This window comes from Eptesicus fuscus, chromosome 12 (genome assembly GCF_027574615.1).
Source record: "Eptesicus fuscus isolate TK198812 chromosome 12, DD_ASM_mEF_20220401, whole genome shotgun sequence".
Classification (NCBI taxonomy): Eukaryota; Metazoa; Chordata; class Mammalia; order Chiroptera; family Vespertilionidae; genus Eptesicus; species Eptesicus fuscus.
The window spans coordinates 32,387,853-32,405,137 of record NC_072484.1 but is presented as its reverse complement, the minus strand read 5'-3'; the positions used below and the strand labels follow the sequence as shown (position 1 = coordinate 32,405,137).

General features: G+C 40.8%; 1 protein-coding gene across 1 annotated transcript in view; it reads right to left on the bottom strand.

Annotated features, from left to right (window-relative positions):
* Positions 1-2,296: 2,296 nt before the first annotated feature.
* The window catches only part of TPX2 (TPX2 microtubule nucleation factor), a 55,766-nt gene continuing 40,777 nt past the window's right edge, over positions 2,297-17,285 (bottom strand). The window contains exons 13-18 of the mRNA XM_054724424.1: positions 10,678-10,770; positions 8,624-8,800; positions 7,911-8,057; positions 5,758-5,869; positions 4,910-5,091; positions 2,297-2,731 (exon numbers count right to left, since the gene is read on the bottom strand). Of these exons, the coding sequence (XP_054580399.1) occupies positions 2,621-2,731; positions 4,910-5,091; positions 5,758-5,869; positions 7,911-8,057; positions 8,624-8,800; positions 10,678-10,770 (822 nt within the window). The 3' untranslated portion in view covers positions 2,297-2,620. The remainder of the gene's footprint in view (positions 2,732-4,909; positions 5,092-5,757; positions 5,870-7,910; positions 8,058-8,623; positions 8,801-10,677; positions 10,771-17,285) is intronic.

The window sequence follows — 17,285 nt, the reverse complement described above, 5'->3', positions numbered from 1 at the left end:
TCAGGACTGGGGCTGAATCAGGCATGCTTTACACGAGACGTGGAGCGAGGACAGTGGCAAGTGTTCAGAAAGAAATGAAGGAGATGAGAAAAGGCTTCGATTAAAGATGATAAGAAGGATGGATGCTATTAAATATCGCACCTTGTATCTGAATAAACCAGGATTTAAATGTGGCTGTAGTCATTGCCTATTACATCCAGGTCCTCTTGATTGTATTATTGACAATTATGGCATGGAGCCATTTTAGATATACACCTTATTATTGTACTTATTGGAGTTGTAACATATTTTGATGTCTTATATCAATTTTTAGTAGCAAATGTGTATATAGGGCATCTTTAGTAAACTTGAGGCATATCTGAGAAGAAAAAAAAAGTGGAAAGTTTCAGGGAAAATGGAAGACTGTACTAGAAAAATGAATGTCATGTGAGGTAGTTCAGAGAGGACTCAATACTAGACAGGCAGTGCTAAGGAGAAAAGAGAGTCACTGGAAAATTGAGAAACTCTGGGAAACAAGAGGCAATGGATATCTGTGTCTCAATTTCAAGCTATTTGTTTGCTTCTAAAACACATTCCACTCTGACACAGGTGTTTCTGGAGGAGGTAATCCAGAATGAGGTAAATGGGATAAAAGGATCCCACAGGCCCATAATTCTCAATAATGCTCTTCCCCAAACCCTCAACTTGAGGGCCAGATTTATTCTCCATGAAACAACCAAAAACAAGAAATGGACAACAACAAAAATGATACCAGATGGGAATATATGAAGGATAGTGAACTGTTAGAAAGGAAAGGCTGGTATAGGTAGGTAGAAAAGCTCCATAGGACAGAGAGGGGATCAAGAGATGAACAGAAGTTAAAAACCAAAGCAAGAGGTGACTAGAAAAAATAATAATAATAAAGCCCCCAGAAAATCCACGAGATACAAGGACTGGGTAGAATTGGATTTCTCAGGGCACAAGGGACAGAGAACTCTGTTTGGGGCTGATACTTGCGTGTCCTCCTTAACTCCCCTTTCTCTTACTCTCCAGGTCCAATCTGTTAGCAAGTCTTATCAGTTACAGCTTCAAAATCCACTCAGAATCCAACCATTTCTCACCACCTCCTCTGCTACCATGCAAGGCCGGGGGCCACTATCAGCTCTCGCCTAGACTATATCAAGAACCTCAACTTTCCTGTTTCCTTCTCACATGCCCCCACTCCCCGCCCTAATCTATCCTCCACACAGCAGTCAGTCAGGGAAACATTTCTCACCTGACAGAACAGTTACTTGCTTATTATCCGTCTCCCCTCGAAAAAAGGTAAGCTCCATGAAGGCAAGGTCTTCTATTTTTGGTCACTGCTATATTTCTAGAGACTAGCACAATGCCAAGTTATATATAGTTGGTACCAAATTAATATTGTTAAATGAACTACATAAGTAGTTATGGAACTGTATACCATATACGTCTAAGTGAATAAAGGAACCATATTTTGCATCAGTTTGTGGGCCTGCAAATCATATCTTGCTGAATCTACAATGGTTTGTACACAATGCTCACTGAATGAATAAACGAAAGGAATATAGGTTTAATATGGTACTTAGGACTGGCCTAGACAGATATGATTCGTATAGAGCAGAGTTCATAAATAATGTCAAGACTAAAAGAAAATGTACTATTTAACATGGACCTAGCAAATACTGTGCCAGCTACAAGAAATACAGAGATGACTACGGTATTTTAGATGCCGGTGTCTCTACTAGTTTATAAACAAGTACAAGTAACTCAGTGGTGCAATTGCTGCACTAGAGACACACACAAGAAACATTTGGGAGGCACTAAAACAAAGATCATCCTTATCTAAGGAGGTCAGATGATCAAGGAAGGATTTATTTAAAAAACTTTACTTGAGCTGACACTTATAAGGAACCAGGGAGGGAAAGGGAAAGACAAACGTATTTCTTCCAGTCCAGGTTACTGAAGAACTTAAAACAGGGCTGCACGGCATCGCCATTCTCATCAGCACCAATAAGGGAAGAATGTGCCTTAGCAGCAGCTCTGCCCAAAGCTTGCTGATGCTGCTGTGAGGCTCCCAGCAGTGCACACCGTCTGCTTCCTTGTCGTGCAGTTAATAAGGCTTTCCCCTCGTAGCAAAGCGCTCAACTTGGAATTCATTTTGTGCAGAGAAGAGGAATCTGATATACTGACTGTTCCTCACTGAAGCCATGACTCAAATCCTATCTCAGTAATTAACTATCTTTATTTTCTGACATAAAATAGAAAAGGAAAAAAAGGGGGGGGGAGGAGAAATGGGCAATGGAAATTACATAGTGCTGATATAAAGACTTTAAATTCTAGTCCAAGTTAAAACCCATTTTAAAGGTCAACTGATGGTCCAAAGGAAATAACTACATGGAGTCTGATCGAGATATATGAGTTGAGTCTCATTATTAGCCTCAATAATGCACAATAACAATTCTCAACAAAATTAGAGTCCACACTTGTTAGGTATGCTCTGTTGGCACGGGTAGGTAAAAGTCTGAAGAAATGCGTCCTCTCCATACCACTGTGACAAAGAAAGCTTTGACGGAAAAAGCAGCTCCTGTTCCCAGGTGGTGTCTGCAGCCCACAGTTGAGTTCAGCAATGGAATCTAGTGGAGAACTTGGGAGATACAGGCACAGTCAGAGGCTGGTCACTTGACTTTATCTCCACACCCTGGTATTTGCGTATTGGGTTTGCCTTGTGCACCTGCAAAGTAAGGAAAATAAAGTCATCACTGATACTGTTGTTAGAAAACTACACTGTAGTTGTTTGTTTTGTTTTTCTTAAGAAAATGTTTGTACAGTCTTACAGATCCCAGTCACTAATCCAAGGCAGGGGAGGCAGGGAGGCAAACACAGTACAATGGAAAAGCACATGAGCTTTGGAGCCCAGGTAGGTTTCTATTCATGTCTTGCTACATCCCTCAGCTTACACTAAAGAATGGCAAACCTATCTCCAGTTTGAGTGTTTATTACTAGGATGTGATGGGCAGTACGCAATTGTAGCAGAGAAGAGATACATGTTAAGAATTGGCTAAAGTACAGCCTTAAGCTTACTGAGTCCTAATATTCACTAAAAGCATAGACAAAAACAGACAAAAAACAGTAACTAGGAAGGGCTGCTGAAAGAATGCCTGGTCCCGTTATCCTTTGGGCAGTCTACAACAATCATGTCAAACTCAAAGGCTAACACAGGCCAAATAAACAAGGTTTAAGTTTATGTGGGCCGCAAAAAACAAAAGCTTCAATTTTCAGAGAAACGTAGGTTTATTTCGATAGAGACATGCTGAATACAAAGGGCTGAAATAAATGAGTAATTGTTAACATAAAGTAATAGAATGTTTTAATAAAAATTAATACTTTTCCTTGAACATTAACTTACCAGACACTGAATAACTGCACAAATTAATAAGCGTAACGCAAATAAACCTATTTTTCTTCTTCTCCGAAAGAGAAATATTTCCTGTTGCACACACCAAACAAGTCACTACAGGACTAATGACGTGGCCATTGGCTGCTAAAATATTCGCTGCTAGTATTAGTGGAGAGAAATGGTGCGCCTGCGCGTAAGGCGCGTAAGGGAAATTAATGCAACACAGTTATAGTAATCAGTCATTAGCAAACACTGTAGTTCGTTATTAATAATTATGTATAACAGGATATTGTAAAAATTAAGTCATGAAGTTTTTATTAAAATGTTTCTTATATACCGTTATATTGGCTGGGCCACAAAAATATTCGTTGTGGGCCGAGAGTTTGACATGCTTCGTCTACAATCAATCCTACATCAAGCCAGATTAATAGAGAGTTAACTAGCACTGACAGAACTGTGCTATCAGCCTACACTGAGATTCGCTGTAAGAAACAGTTCCATGATGGGGACAAACATAAGCGGAAGGTAACAAGTGTTGAAGAGAAAAATCAGAGCCTGAGGATGAAAAAAAGGTTGGTTTTGTGAGTATATCTGGAGTGGGGAATGTATTGTTTTCTTCATTCAATCAGAAAATGGTAGCTTGAATTTTGCCGAGAAGCTAGTCCCCTTAATAGTTTGTGCTTAGACCCTTTCTGCAGCCACAGTCACCTCTGCCAACCACTGTACCAGCTGTTGGCTTAGCACTTTTAGACAAAACCTCAACAACTTATGTATGTCCATAGTCATTTTTATTAACTGTATGAAGCTTCATCTAAAACTGTCTTCTTCCTCACTGATGCAGTTAATGTGGCTTGCTGCCCTCCTAGTGAAAGGGTTCTTAATGTGAATTAAGCTTTCTTTTTGGATAACTAATATTTAAATTATTATGTTAGTGTTAGCACAGAAGTTCATGTGAACTGATATGCACTATAACTCCAAGGAATTTGAGTCAAGTGTTAAAAGGAAAAGGAAAATACAGTTACTGCCCAATTCTCATGTCCTTCCCTAATTATGTATTTTTGTCTAATTGTAAAATACATTGGTTCTCTTAAGGCTTAAAAAATAATAAAAATAAGTTAATGATCACTGTGAACAGTTATGCCATGACTTCCTCCTTATGAAGACCCCTGGAAGAAACTGTCTGAGTGCAATACTAAGGATAAATGTATTATTTTAACAACTATCTTGCTTTTATCGCATGAACATTGTGAGTTATGTAACTGACAGGTTGGTTCCTAAAAAGGACCAAAATTATGACTCAAACTTAGCAGATACATGGATCACAATGTACAGATCTTAAGCCTCATTCACATCTCCACTTTGTCACCACCCTTGATTTGTGTGGTTTCCTGCTTCCCCTGTCTTTGATGTGTCCTTGTTGCCACCTTAGGTCCTTTCTGAAACAAGACAAGATACAGAGAAAACAAAACAGAGACAATCATGGGTTAGTCAACACTCCTGCTGCCCAGTTACCAGTTCTTTCCGTAGCCTGGCCAGCTCCTCCTTCTGCTGCTCTTCCTCCTGCTGCCTGACTTCCTCCAACTTCTGGACTTTCTGGGCTTCTACCTCAGCCATTTTCTTCTCCATCTCTTGCCGCTCTTTGGCTCTCTTCTCAGTGGCCAGCTGAAAAGGTTCTTGAACTAGTGAAAGGCTCTCTGAGTACAGAAACAGAGAGAATATTGGTACTCAAGCAGGACTTGCATAAACCTGAACCCCATAGAGCCAGCAAGAGGCACAGACATGCATGTCAATAGAACGGCTGAGAGCTAAGGAAGCCTTACTGAAAATTGGAGTCTTAGAAGTTTTAAGACATGGAAGGGCCCCTGAAAATCAACTAATTAGGAGAAAAGCAAGACCCAAATAGGTGAAGTAGCTTGCTTAAAACCACATTGTGATTTTAAGACAGATAGATGTAGAAGAACCCCAATTTTCTGACAACCTACCCAGTGCTTAAGGAAGCAAATGTTTTATATCTAAGGCTTGCTTCAGGGTGAACTCCAGAAAGAGGTCCTGGCTATCCCTCCCTCACTTACTGGTATTTTTAAGGTGGACAAAGCCTATAACTATTACTGAAATGCCAGCTGCCTCTGCCCAGGATCTCGCTCTATGAATCTGGCCCCAACATATTCTGAAACTCAACATAGCTGCTGGGTTCAAAAAAGGCAAAAGACTGGGTCAAGGAGAGAAAAAACTAGATCCTCTACAGGCAAATGCTTCTGGTTGCCACAGCATTATACGGACACAACTGAGTCCCAGGCATTCCCCCTGGGAAGTCTGACAATGTTGTCCCAATCCCCCAGGAGTACATATAACAACACTACCAGTCATGGATTTTTTCTCTTTCTTGGGAACAAAGGGCTCCTGGAAGATGACGGTGTTTGGACGAGCCTTGAAGCAAGTTGCTTCTTTCTGTTGTTTCAGTTCTTCTTCCAGCTGTTAGAAAGAAAGCCTGTCAGACAACTTGCCATGACTACCACCTCCATGACCCAAGTACTAGTGTTTCTAACTGTCTCATCAATAAAGACAGCAGATGATTTCATCTATAATGAGTAGATCAGACTGACAACACCTAAATCCACTGAGAATTAGAAAGTATCTTTATGATACAAGTGACCCTCGAAAAACATGGAGATTAGGGCACCAACACTCCACACAGTTGAAAATCCTCATGTAACTTTTGACTCCACTTACTATAATAGCCTACTCTTGACTGGAAACCTTACTAATAACACAAATAGTCAATTAAAACATATTTTGTATGTTATATGTACTAAATACTGTATTCTTACAATAAATTAAGCTAGAGAAAAAGTTATTAAGAAAATAAGGAAGAGAAAATACATTCACAGTACTTATTGACAAAATCCACGCATAAGTGGACCTGTGCAGTTCAAATTAATGTTGTTCAAGGATCAATTATAATTTTAAGACCTTATCTTAACACCTACCCCCAAAATAGACACTATATACCCCCAGATGTGATCATCTGTATTCTCCCTCCCAAGCCCCCTGAAAAACAAAACAAAAACCTAACCAGAGTTTAATCAAGCCTCTTAATATATCTACTCATCAGCAGGAAATACAGGAGACAGAGGAACATATTAAGCAACACCATAGAATGCAATGACCAAAATCCAGATTATGGAAAACCTATAGGACACATAATCCAGTTTACTCAACAAATAAAATGCAAGTAGACAAGCCTATAGATTAAAAGAGATTTGGATTTATTAAACAAATGTAATATGTGGACCTTATTTGGATCTTGATTTGAGCGATTCAACTGTTTAAAAAAAATTATGAGAGATATGGTGATATATAAATGCTGACTACCTTTCACTATTAAGGAATTATTGTTAATGTTTTACTACAATAATAATATTGTGATTATATTTTTTTAATCCTTATATTTTAAAGATACACACTGAAGTATTTTGGACGAAATGAGATGAGGATTTGCTTCAAAGTAACCCTGTGTAGGTAGCAGTATCCAGTGTAGAGATAAGTAGATAGAAGCATAGATAAAGTAAGATTTTCTATGTTTTGATCACTATAGAACCAGGTTACAGGTTAATGAAAGTTCATTATACTATTCTATTTTGTATATGACTGAAAAACTTGAAAAAAATTTTATTATGGAAAATAACCCCACAGACATTCTGTGTCACAGCCCTTGAAAGAGGGATTCACTAGTACTTTCAAAGCAACAGTCTCAATTTTTCCTAGAAAACAACAAGAGGCCTACGCTTGCTCAGTCAGGTTAGCAGTCACATTTCTCGGGTTTCAAGAAGGGTGACTTCCTATAAAAAGTTAGCCCAGAGCTCCTTTTGGACAGAGTGTAAGATAAGTGACAATATAAAAATACCAACAGGGGTTCAGGAAAAATTTTTTCCCAGATAGGGCAGAATTAGATTCCAATTAAACCAGCCCACAACCAATTAATTGTTTTTAACTACCTGTCATCTATAAAGAGCAAAGAGCACACTATGCTGACAAAAGAGCATACCATACTGAGAAGCTATTCTCACTATTCTATTTCTTATCAAAGCACCAACAGAAACGAGTGAACATGTAAACAAGTCTAATATATAAAGAAACTCCAGATGCAAAGAAAGCCTATCAGTTCTCACATTCCCCAGATGAGCACTTAGAGCCAGGATCAGCAAACTTCAGCCAGCTTACAACCTCTTTGAGCTAAGAATGGTTTTTACAATTTTAAAAAGTTAACACACACACACAACACACACACACACACACACACACACACTATATGACAGATCATATACAGCCTACAAAACCTAAAATATGTATTTATAATTTTTTTTTAATAGAACAAGTTTGCTGACCCGATTTAGAGCAGAGACTCTGAAATAATCCAGTGTGCTAGTTCTGAGATGAATTTCAATGTCATGGGCCTACCCATTCTAACAAACCAACAATCATTTACATACCAGCTGCTCTCCCAATCCCTCACCTGGTGCTTCCAAGTCTGTGCCTTTAAAGCACCTCTTTTGTCAGTCTCCAAGCAGAAAGGCTCAGTCTGGGTTACACTCTTCACCTTCTTCTCTGGCAGGTTAACAGTGTCAAAATCAGGCAAAAGATGTGCCTTGAACTTGGGCACCTGATATAAAAGAAAACATAAGATTTAAGATAAGGCCTTTCTAGCCAGAAAGCAATAGCTACACCAGAATATTTGGATGAATCTAAATCTAAAAAAGAGGAAAGGGCCCTAGCCGGTTTGGCTCAGTGGACAGAGCATCAGCCTGCGGGATGAAGGGTCCCGGGTTCGATTCTGGTCAAGGGCACATGCCCAGGTTGTGGGCTCGATCCCCAGGGGGTGTGCAGGAGGCAGCTAATCAATGATTCTCTCTCATAATTGATGTTTCCATCTCTCTCTCCTTCTTCCTGAAATCAATTAAAACATTTTTTTTAAAAAAAAGAGTAATGGAACCCAGGTTTTCCTCCCAATACTGGTATTGCCTGCAATGGCAACATAATCATGGACAAGTCACTTAACACCCTTGATCCAGAAAGGTCATTAAAATTACTTGCCCTTTTTATGTTTCATAAGGTTGTCATAAAGAGATCAAAGGAAGTAAGTGATTTTTATAAAAGTGCAACATAAAAGGTTATCTTTGAGGGATCAAAGAATTGTGTTAAGCTACTTACAGAAATGAAAACACCTACCTCCATTTTCTGCAGTTCTTTTATTTTCCTCTCCTTCTGTAACTGACGTTCTTTGTCTCGAGAATCAAATGAGAAAGGGCATATTTCCACAGTCTTTGCCTCTGGGATTTGGGGCTTAAAAGGTACCCCCAAATGTGCCCGAGGTTGAGTTCTTCTTATCACTACCGGCTCCTCTTCCTACAAGAAAAAACGCAGTTTAGAAACAAGACTGCTCACTCTTCCCTCCTCAGAATGGAGAGTCAGAAGACATTATATGACAGAAGTCATTACTTAAGGCAAATCACTCAATCTCTTAGGTGTCTTAGTTTCCTGGGTGGCAAAAGTTACCTACCAACTCACTGGGGTGAGACCAATGTAAAAGTATTATAAAGGTCTAACATAATTACTCTTAAAGATCTAAAGTCTTCCAGAGGAAGGTTGTAACAGATAAATGAGATCAATCAGTGGGAATAAAATGAAGAACAGAAGAAAGGTACACACACCTTGGCCTCCTCTTTGACCCAACCTCCATCTAGACTCCACTAAAACATGTGACTGGGAGTTAATGGGTCGTCAAACCCGGAATAGGACCAAGTTGTTTGGGTTCAAGCTGGTAACGTGAGATTACTGTGTATTTTAGTTTCAAATGAACCCACATAAAATTGCTTATGCTTAAGATCTGCTATAAAATTACCCCAACTCTGGATATTTATGGATAAAACTAGAGGCCCGGTGCATGAGATTCATGCACGGGTGTGAGTGTGTGTGTGTGTGTGTGTGTGTGTGTGTGTGTGTCCGTCCCTCAGCCCAGCCTGCGCCCTCTTGCAGTCCGGGACCCCTCGGGGGATGTCCGCTTGCCAGCTTAAGCCAGCAGTCAGACATCCTTCTCACAGTCTGGGGCTCACGCCTGAGACCCCTCGCTCCTTACTGCCTGCCTGCAGCAGAGGCGGAAGAGGCTCCCACCACTGCCACTGCATTCACCAGGCGTGAGCCCGGCTTCTGGCTGAGGGGTACGTCCCCTGTGGGAGTGCACTGACCACCAGGGGGCAGCTCCTGCATTGAGCATCTGTCCCCTGGTGGTCAGTGCGTGTCATAGCAACTGGTCGTTCCACCGTTCAGTCAATTTGCATAGTAGGCTTTTATTATATAGGAGGATGGAGATGTAACAAGGCACTAGCTTGGTCAATGACAGTTTATGTATTCCAGTTTCATGATCCATCATCACAGAGTCACGTTTGCAACCCTTGGATTAATGGAGATAGGACAGGGTGAATGTTAACAGCCTGGTGTTTCTCTTCCTTTCTATACCCCAATCCCTAGGCCTGGTGTGAATTTTAAAGTCCCTCAATGCCCTGACAGGGTAACTCAGTAGGTTAGAGCATCGGTCCCAATACACCAAGGTTGCAGGTTCACTCTCCAGTCAGGGCACATACAAAAAGCAACCAATGAATGCATAAATAAGTGGAACAATCAATGTCTCTCTCTTAAAATAAATAAGTAACATTTTAAAAAGTCCCTCAGTTGCCGAAACAGGTTTGGCTCAGTGGATAGAGCATTGGTCTGTGGACTGAAAGGTCCCAGGTTCGATTCCAGTCAAGGGCATGTACATTGGTTGCGGGCACATCCCCGGTGGGGGGTGTGCAGGAGGCAGCTGGTCGATGTATCTCTCTCATCGATGTTTCTAGCTCTCTATCCCTCTCCCTTTCTCTCTGTGAAAAATCAATAAAATATATTAAAAAAAAAAAAGTCCCTCAGTGAATGGTGACAACTCAGGCAAAATAGAGGACAAGGATCAGCAACTTTTAATCCACGTTACAATGGTAGGCTAATTTTCAATGTTATACAAACAGACAGGCCTCCAATAAGTTGCAAAGAATTACCACTGCAAGCCAGAAGATTAATGCCAATTACTTTGCTCTAGGAGGAGCAAAAGAGATGATCAAATGTTTATGCCCACTGCTGAAGATAACTCCGGACAAGAGTGACTGCCTTTGAGTTCCAGTAAGCTTTAAGAAAGAGTAATGCTTAGATCGATTATGCAGAAGGAAGAAGAAATCCCCATCCCAGGGAATCACCTCATCGTTGATGGGCATTCGGATTCTGTTCTTTAATGCAAACGCCGGTGATTTGGGGACAGTGATTGGAAGTAGTTTCTTTTCTGGAACACCCTGGAAGGAGTAAACAACTCAATTAGACATCCTAGGACAATCTCCACTAGTTAAGATTAAATCCTTATCTTAAAGGGAAGTTCACAAAACCAGGAATCAAAAAAAAGCTAGTGTTTCAGTATGTCGTTATTTACCCATCTAAGACAAAGGCATACCAGATCTGCAGTAGCACTCCAAAGGTGGAATATCACAATAGAAGAGAGGCAAATACTAAGGACTTAGTTTGAGTTGTATATTCAGTAAAAACAGAATTCATCAAAATCTTATATTTGAATTTATGAAAAATACTACTGATAACAGAAAACAAACTAATGCCAATGTTCTGATGTTTCTCTTCTTTTCTATACCCCAATCCCTCAAAAACAATTTTTTTTAAATGTTCATTTCATAAGCACTTAAACTCTATCACAAATCTGGCAATTAATACTAACTACAAAATGTTAGCTCTTGGGCTGCTGTTTTGAATGAAGTGTATAACCAGATCAATTTTTAAAAATCCTCTCTCACATGCTAATGTTGCCCATCAGCTCTCTACTCTGCCTCCTCTCTAAACTCTTCACCACCTTACCACAGGCCACATCATCAATTGCCTATAACATTCACCAGCTTTCTAAAAGGCTTTTCAGCTCTCATCTCATTCCTCCAATCCATCCTCTGTATATAGTCAGAATTATTTTTCAAAACACATCTGATATATTACTTCCTGACTTAAAATTCTTTAATGGCTCCCTCTTACTGTTTACCTACAACAGTATAACAAATGCCTTGGCATGAAGTACAAGGTGCTTCATAATCTGATACCCTGCCTGACTCTCCAGTCTTCTCTCTCGACCCTCCTTGCATGAATGAACTACTGGCAACTGCCAAAATTAACACTGGTTTTCAACTCAATGCCTTTTCTCGTGCACTCTCTCTCAGCTGCTTTGAAGTACTTAACCCTTCTTTTCAAGCCTCCACAGAAGCATCTCTTCTTTATAAAGCCTTTCAATAGATCCTCAAACTCCCAGAACCTACAGAAATGCTGCCTCTCTCCCTGTGTCCAGTTCTATCACAGTACATACAGAACTTCATTGCACTTGTTTATTTAGATGTTCATCTGCTTGTGTGAGCCTATGAGTGCCCCATGAGTGGGGACTTGCATTTCATCAATCCCTAACCTTGGCAAGTATAAAGCCAAACATTCAGCAAATGTTTGTTGGATGAATATAGTAAGAATAACAGGATTTATACCTTGGACTCAAATTTCTATCTTGAGAGACTTCTCCTTACTCCCAACAATGCTGCAACTGCTCAAAACATCTTTGGAATATCTTTCTTGAGTGGCTTTCAAAGCCAATTTTGGGACCAAGCAAGGCAGTAACTCAATCTGTACTTTTAATTAAACAAAACTGTTTCCAGGCCTATTAATGTGGACTACTCTGAAGTTCTAGTTCCAAATGACTTTAGACCAGCTTCTAAAAGCAAATTAATCTTTGAAATATGAAGATTTGCCATCCCTGAAGAGATCCAAAAGACTGTGCCACAGGATTTAAGACAAGTGGCTTTTCCAAAATGTTTTGCACAATATCAATCATTGGAAAAAATGTATACCCTCCTATGGTGACCACTATAAAGGGAATACTCATTCTGGTGTGAAAGTTCTTATGTTTCCTAAATAAAGCCAAGATCTCAAGCATAGTGAAATCCAATATAGCAGAATTTGTCATCTGAGTGACAAAAGTCCATGAAATGGGATTTTCAAATAATGCTTACCTTAAAACAACAAAATCTGTTGTTGTACAACATCCTAGACAAGTGGACACCAGCCTCTTGCCTAAACACACCCATGGCATGTGGAAATAAGAACACTGAACAAGGAGCCAGAAATCTGTATTCACCCAACTCTGATTCCAATTGCTATAACCTTAGGTGCATCACATAGCCTTCAGACCTCAGATTATTTGTTTTCTTTTCATTAAACAAAGTATTGGAAATAAATATCTGAGGACTCATTTCGTTCTAAAATAATGCCTCTTTTCCTATTTTTTTCCCTCTCTCTAAATCCACCCAACAGAGACATATGCATTTTAAAAGAAAAGCAATGGAGACCCTCGCTGGGTAGCTCAATTGGTTAGAGCGTCATCCCTGTGTGTCAAGGTTGCTGGTCAGCACACATACAAGAATCAACAAATGAATGCATAAGTAAGTGGAACAATAAATCAATGTCTCTCTCTCTTTACCCCCCTTTTTCCCTCCCTCCCTTCCTTTCTCTCTAAAATAAATTTTTAAAAAAATTTTTTAAGAAAAGCAATGGAAACCTCTAACAAGTCAGCCATGAAAAAGATGTTTACCAATGGGATCAATCCTCATAATTAGTTTGGAGAGAGGGAAAGGTGATTTATGAAAATCAACTTTGCAGCAACCATCCACCCACACCCCATTCTTCACTGCAATCAAAGCCAACTGGGGGCTCAGTCAGAAACTAAGAAAAGAAAACTGGGTTTTTAGAAACAAAAAAGGCTTCTTGTTTTGCCATTTTACGTTTTTTTAGTTATAAATTCCTTAAGGGCAGGGATATTGCCAATTGCATTCTCCAAGGAACCTACAAGAAGTAATTGTCCAATGAACACAAGGTTGATTAATTTGTTTATATGTCAATCTGCTCTACCAGCCAGACTGAAAGCTTTCAGGACCAGGGCTGTTTCACATTCCATCTCTGAATTCCCAGTGTCTACCACAGGCTAGAAACACAGGCGAGAGCATTTCAGCTTGTACTGTCCCTCACTCAGTTATCCAATATTGGAGTGCCTATGCTGTGATGCTAGGTTCTAGGGATACAGAAGTGAACAGTGCAGATATTCATGGCCCCTGCTCTCAGGGAACTCACATTCTAGTGGGAGAAAGAGAATGAAAAAGTAATAAATCAATTATTTCCAGGTTTTCACAAGTGCTATAAAGAAATATAGCAGAAATACAGCTAAAGTATAATGGGGGTAAGCATGTCTCTGTAAGGCAGGATATGCCCCCAAGTCCCCTGGGACAAGATCTCAGGCCTGTCCCAGAGCAGTTAGGAAATTACTGTGAAGCAATGTTATTTCAGGGATAAGAGGGGGTAGGGGTGAAATCGTGCTGGTCTCCCCAAGTCATCCCTAAAATATCACTGCTAAAATTACTCACTGGTCTCACTGACACCATATCCACCTCTGTGGTGCCCCAGCTCTCCCACTAGATGTCGGCAACAAGTTCCCATTTCACACCCTGGAGCTCAAGGCTTTCATCACTCCACCTCTCTCCCAAGAGCCGTTATTTCATCTCTGCCTCATGGCCCACTGCTGCCCAAGCCCGCTGTCTCCTTGCCACCTATCAACCACAGGTGGGAGAGCCTGAGAAACACCAGAAGGAGACAGAGAAAGCAGCTTAAGCACCCAGAGGACATGAATGGGGAACAATGGTGGCAGACAGACAAGATGCATTTGGGCTCTGGAAGGCAGGCTCTTCCGTGCTATTATAAAAGTCCAAGACTAGAATTAAGAGACCTAATCTCAGTTCTGCCAACAACTTTCAAAAATGGGCAAGCCACATTCCTCTTCCAGAGCTTCCCTTTCTAAAAAAACAAAGAAGAGTGAAAGAGAATACATCTAACGTCTCCTATGCTTTGCTTCTCTAAAAACCATCAGTTGAAGTGAAATCACTGGAAATTTGGGAGAGCTGAAAATAGCTAGCATCAAACTCAAAAACTGTGTTTGCCAAAATTCACAATGATAACAGCATTGTGGGATAGGATGATAGTGCTTACCAAGCCCAGCCGGAGTGGTTCAGTGGTTGAGCAGTTGACCTATGAACCAGGAGGTCACAGTTCAATTCCTGGTAAAGGTACATGCCCAGGTTGTGGGCTCGATCCCCAATAGGGGGCGTGCAGGAGGCAGCCAATCAATGATTCTCTCTCTCATCATTGATGTTTCTATCTCTCCCTCTCCCTTCCTCTCTGAAATCAATAAAAAAACATATTTTTTAAAAAGATGACAGTTCAAATTCTGATTCTGCATACGAGACACCTCTGAGTGTCTCTTTCCTCATCCGAAAAATAGGTATAAAAATGGAACCTACCTCTTAAGAGTTATAATAAGATAATCTACATAAAACACTCAGAAAAAAAAAATCACCACTCGGTACAATGTATGCATGCAATAAAACAGTTATTACTATTAACAATGTGACTGCTTTAGTGTGTCAGACACTAAATTCTTCACTGGGCTCTCTCTAATCTTTACTGCACCTAACAAATAAAAAGCTCCAGGGGTGGGGCCCAGGAATCTGTTTACGTAATAAGATCCCCAGAGGATTCTGAGAACCAGCTGGATTTGGCAAACACTTCCCTGCAGCATAGCACTTCAATTCAGTTGCATACTTGTTTAACCTAGTGCTTTGCTGATTTGTTTATCCAGAATTCTCAACAAGGCATACCTGGTACAACACTACTCTAAGATCTCAACTAACTCCTAATGAACTCTAGTCACCCTTCTCCAATTAACACTTCTCCCGAGTTATTTCCAAAGCACAACAAACTGCCAAGCCAATATCTTAAATCAATGTTTCTGAAAGTGGAGTTCAGGTATGACTGGTGATATGGAAGAGGATGTTAGATGGGATAGTCTTTTTAATAATTACATATTTTCTTAAGAACCTTCTATTTTATTCAAGAACTAGAGGCCCGGTTCACGGATCTGTGTACCAGTGGGGTCCCTCAGCCTGGCCTGCGCCCTCTCCCAATCCAGGACCCCTCGGGGGATGTCAGACTGCCGAAACCAGCAGTCCTACATCACCCCCCCCCTGCCCCCAGGGATGTAGTAAGGCGCAAAGCGGCAGGCAGCGGGGGAGGAGCCTGAGCCCAGGCCAGCTGCTCCAGCTCATCCTGCCCCCCCCCCCCCCCCGGCCTCCTCCCTCCCCCACTCTCCCCACCCCCCACCAACCTTCCCCTGCTAGGTAGCACTGCTGCAAAGGAGGCTCGCACCCGCCACCGCTGCACTCGCCCGCCACAGCTGCACTCGCCATCCATGAGCCCGGCTTCTGGCACCCATCAGTCAGCTGAGCAGTGCTCCCACTGTGGGAACACACTGACCACCAGGGGGCCGCTCCTGCATTGAGCATCTGCCCCCTGGTGGTCAGTGTGCGTTACAATGACCAGCGGTCCTCCGTTCGCTTAGGGTTTTATATATATAGATGCTCCAAGCGTATGGACCTTGGAACCATACTACCTAGATTCATATCCTAGCTCTAGCAATAACTAGTTTGTTATCTAGGGCAAGTTATTTAACCTCTATATTTCCTAACCATAAAATGGATGGATAATACTACCAATAACGTATACCACCTACAGTTATTATAAGAATTAAGTTTATAAAGAGTCTAGAATAAAACATGGCACATAATAAGCTGTATATAAGTAGTAGCAACTATTGCTATTTATGGCAAAAAGTACTGGTTTTCCATTTACATGATGATTTAAATGTTTCCTTTAAAATCACTTTAAAAATGAGTTGATTTTAAGAATATATCAAGTCAACACTGGTGTATGAGATACAAGGATATAGCAAAAATTGAAAGGGTGGTATGTGAATTAAATTTTAAAAAAAATAAAAAACTTGTAGCAGGGGGGAAAGCCAGGTGCTTGGGAGATGTTATTAAAAGCAAAGTGCCAAATGAATGTTATAGAAGCCTTGAGAAAGTCATTTTCTTCTCTGGGCTTCAGTTTTCTAGTGTGTGAATGAAAACACTGAGCGAGCCCATCTGGCGCTAAGATTCTGAAGTCTGCATAGAAGTCTGCATTTCCCCTGCTCTATTCAGAACACTGTTTGCTCAGCAGTTAATGACCACGGTGGCACAGCTCTTACAGACTAGTCCTTGAGTTGGAAGATTTTCTTTAAAGTTTGTGAAACACTGCTGGTGGGAATGCAGACTGGTGTAGCCATTATGGAAAACAGTATGGAGTTTCCTCAAAAAGTTAAATATGGAACTTCCATTTGACCCAGTGATCCCACTTCTAGGAATATATCCTAAGAAACCCGAAACACTAATCAGAAAAAATGTGTGCACCCCTATGTTCATAGCAGCACAATTTACAATAGCTAAGATCTGGAAACAGTCCAAGTGCCCATCAGTAGATGGGTGGATAAAAAAACTGTGGTAGATTTATACCATGGAATACTATGCAGCAGAAAAAAGAAAGGAAGGAAGGAAGGAAGGAAGGAAGGAAGGAAGGGAGGGAGGGAGGGAGGGAGGGAGGGAGGGAGGGAGGGAGGGAGGAAGGGAGGAAGGAAGGAAGGAAGGAAGGAAGGAAGGAAGGAAGGAAGGAAGGAAGGAAGGAAGGAAGGAAGGAAAATCTCTTACTCTTTGAGACAGCATGGAGGGACCTGGAGAGTATCATGCTAAGTGAAATAAGCCAGTCGGAGAAAGACAAGTATCACATGATTTCACTCATATGTGGAATCTAAGTAACAAAATAAACTGATGAATGGAGTGGATCCAGAGACATGGTA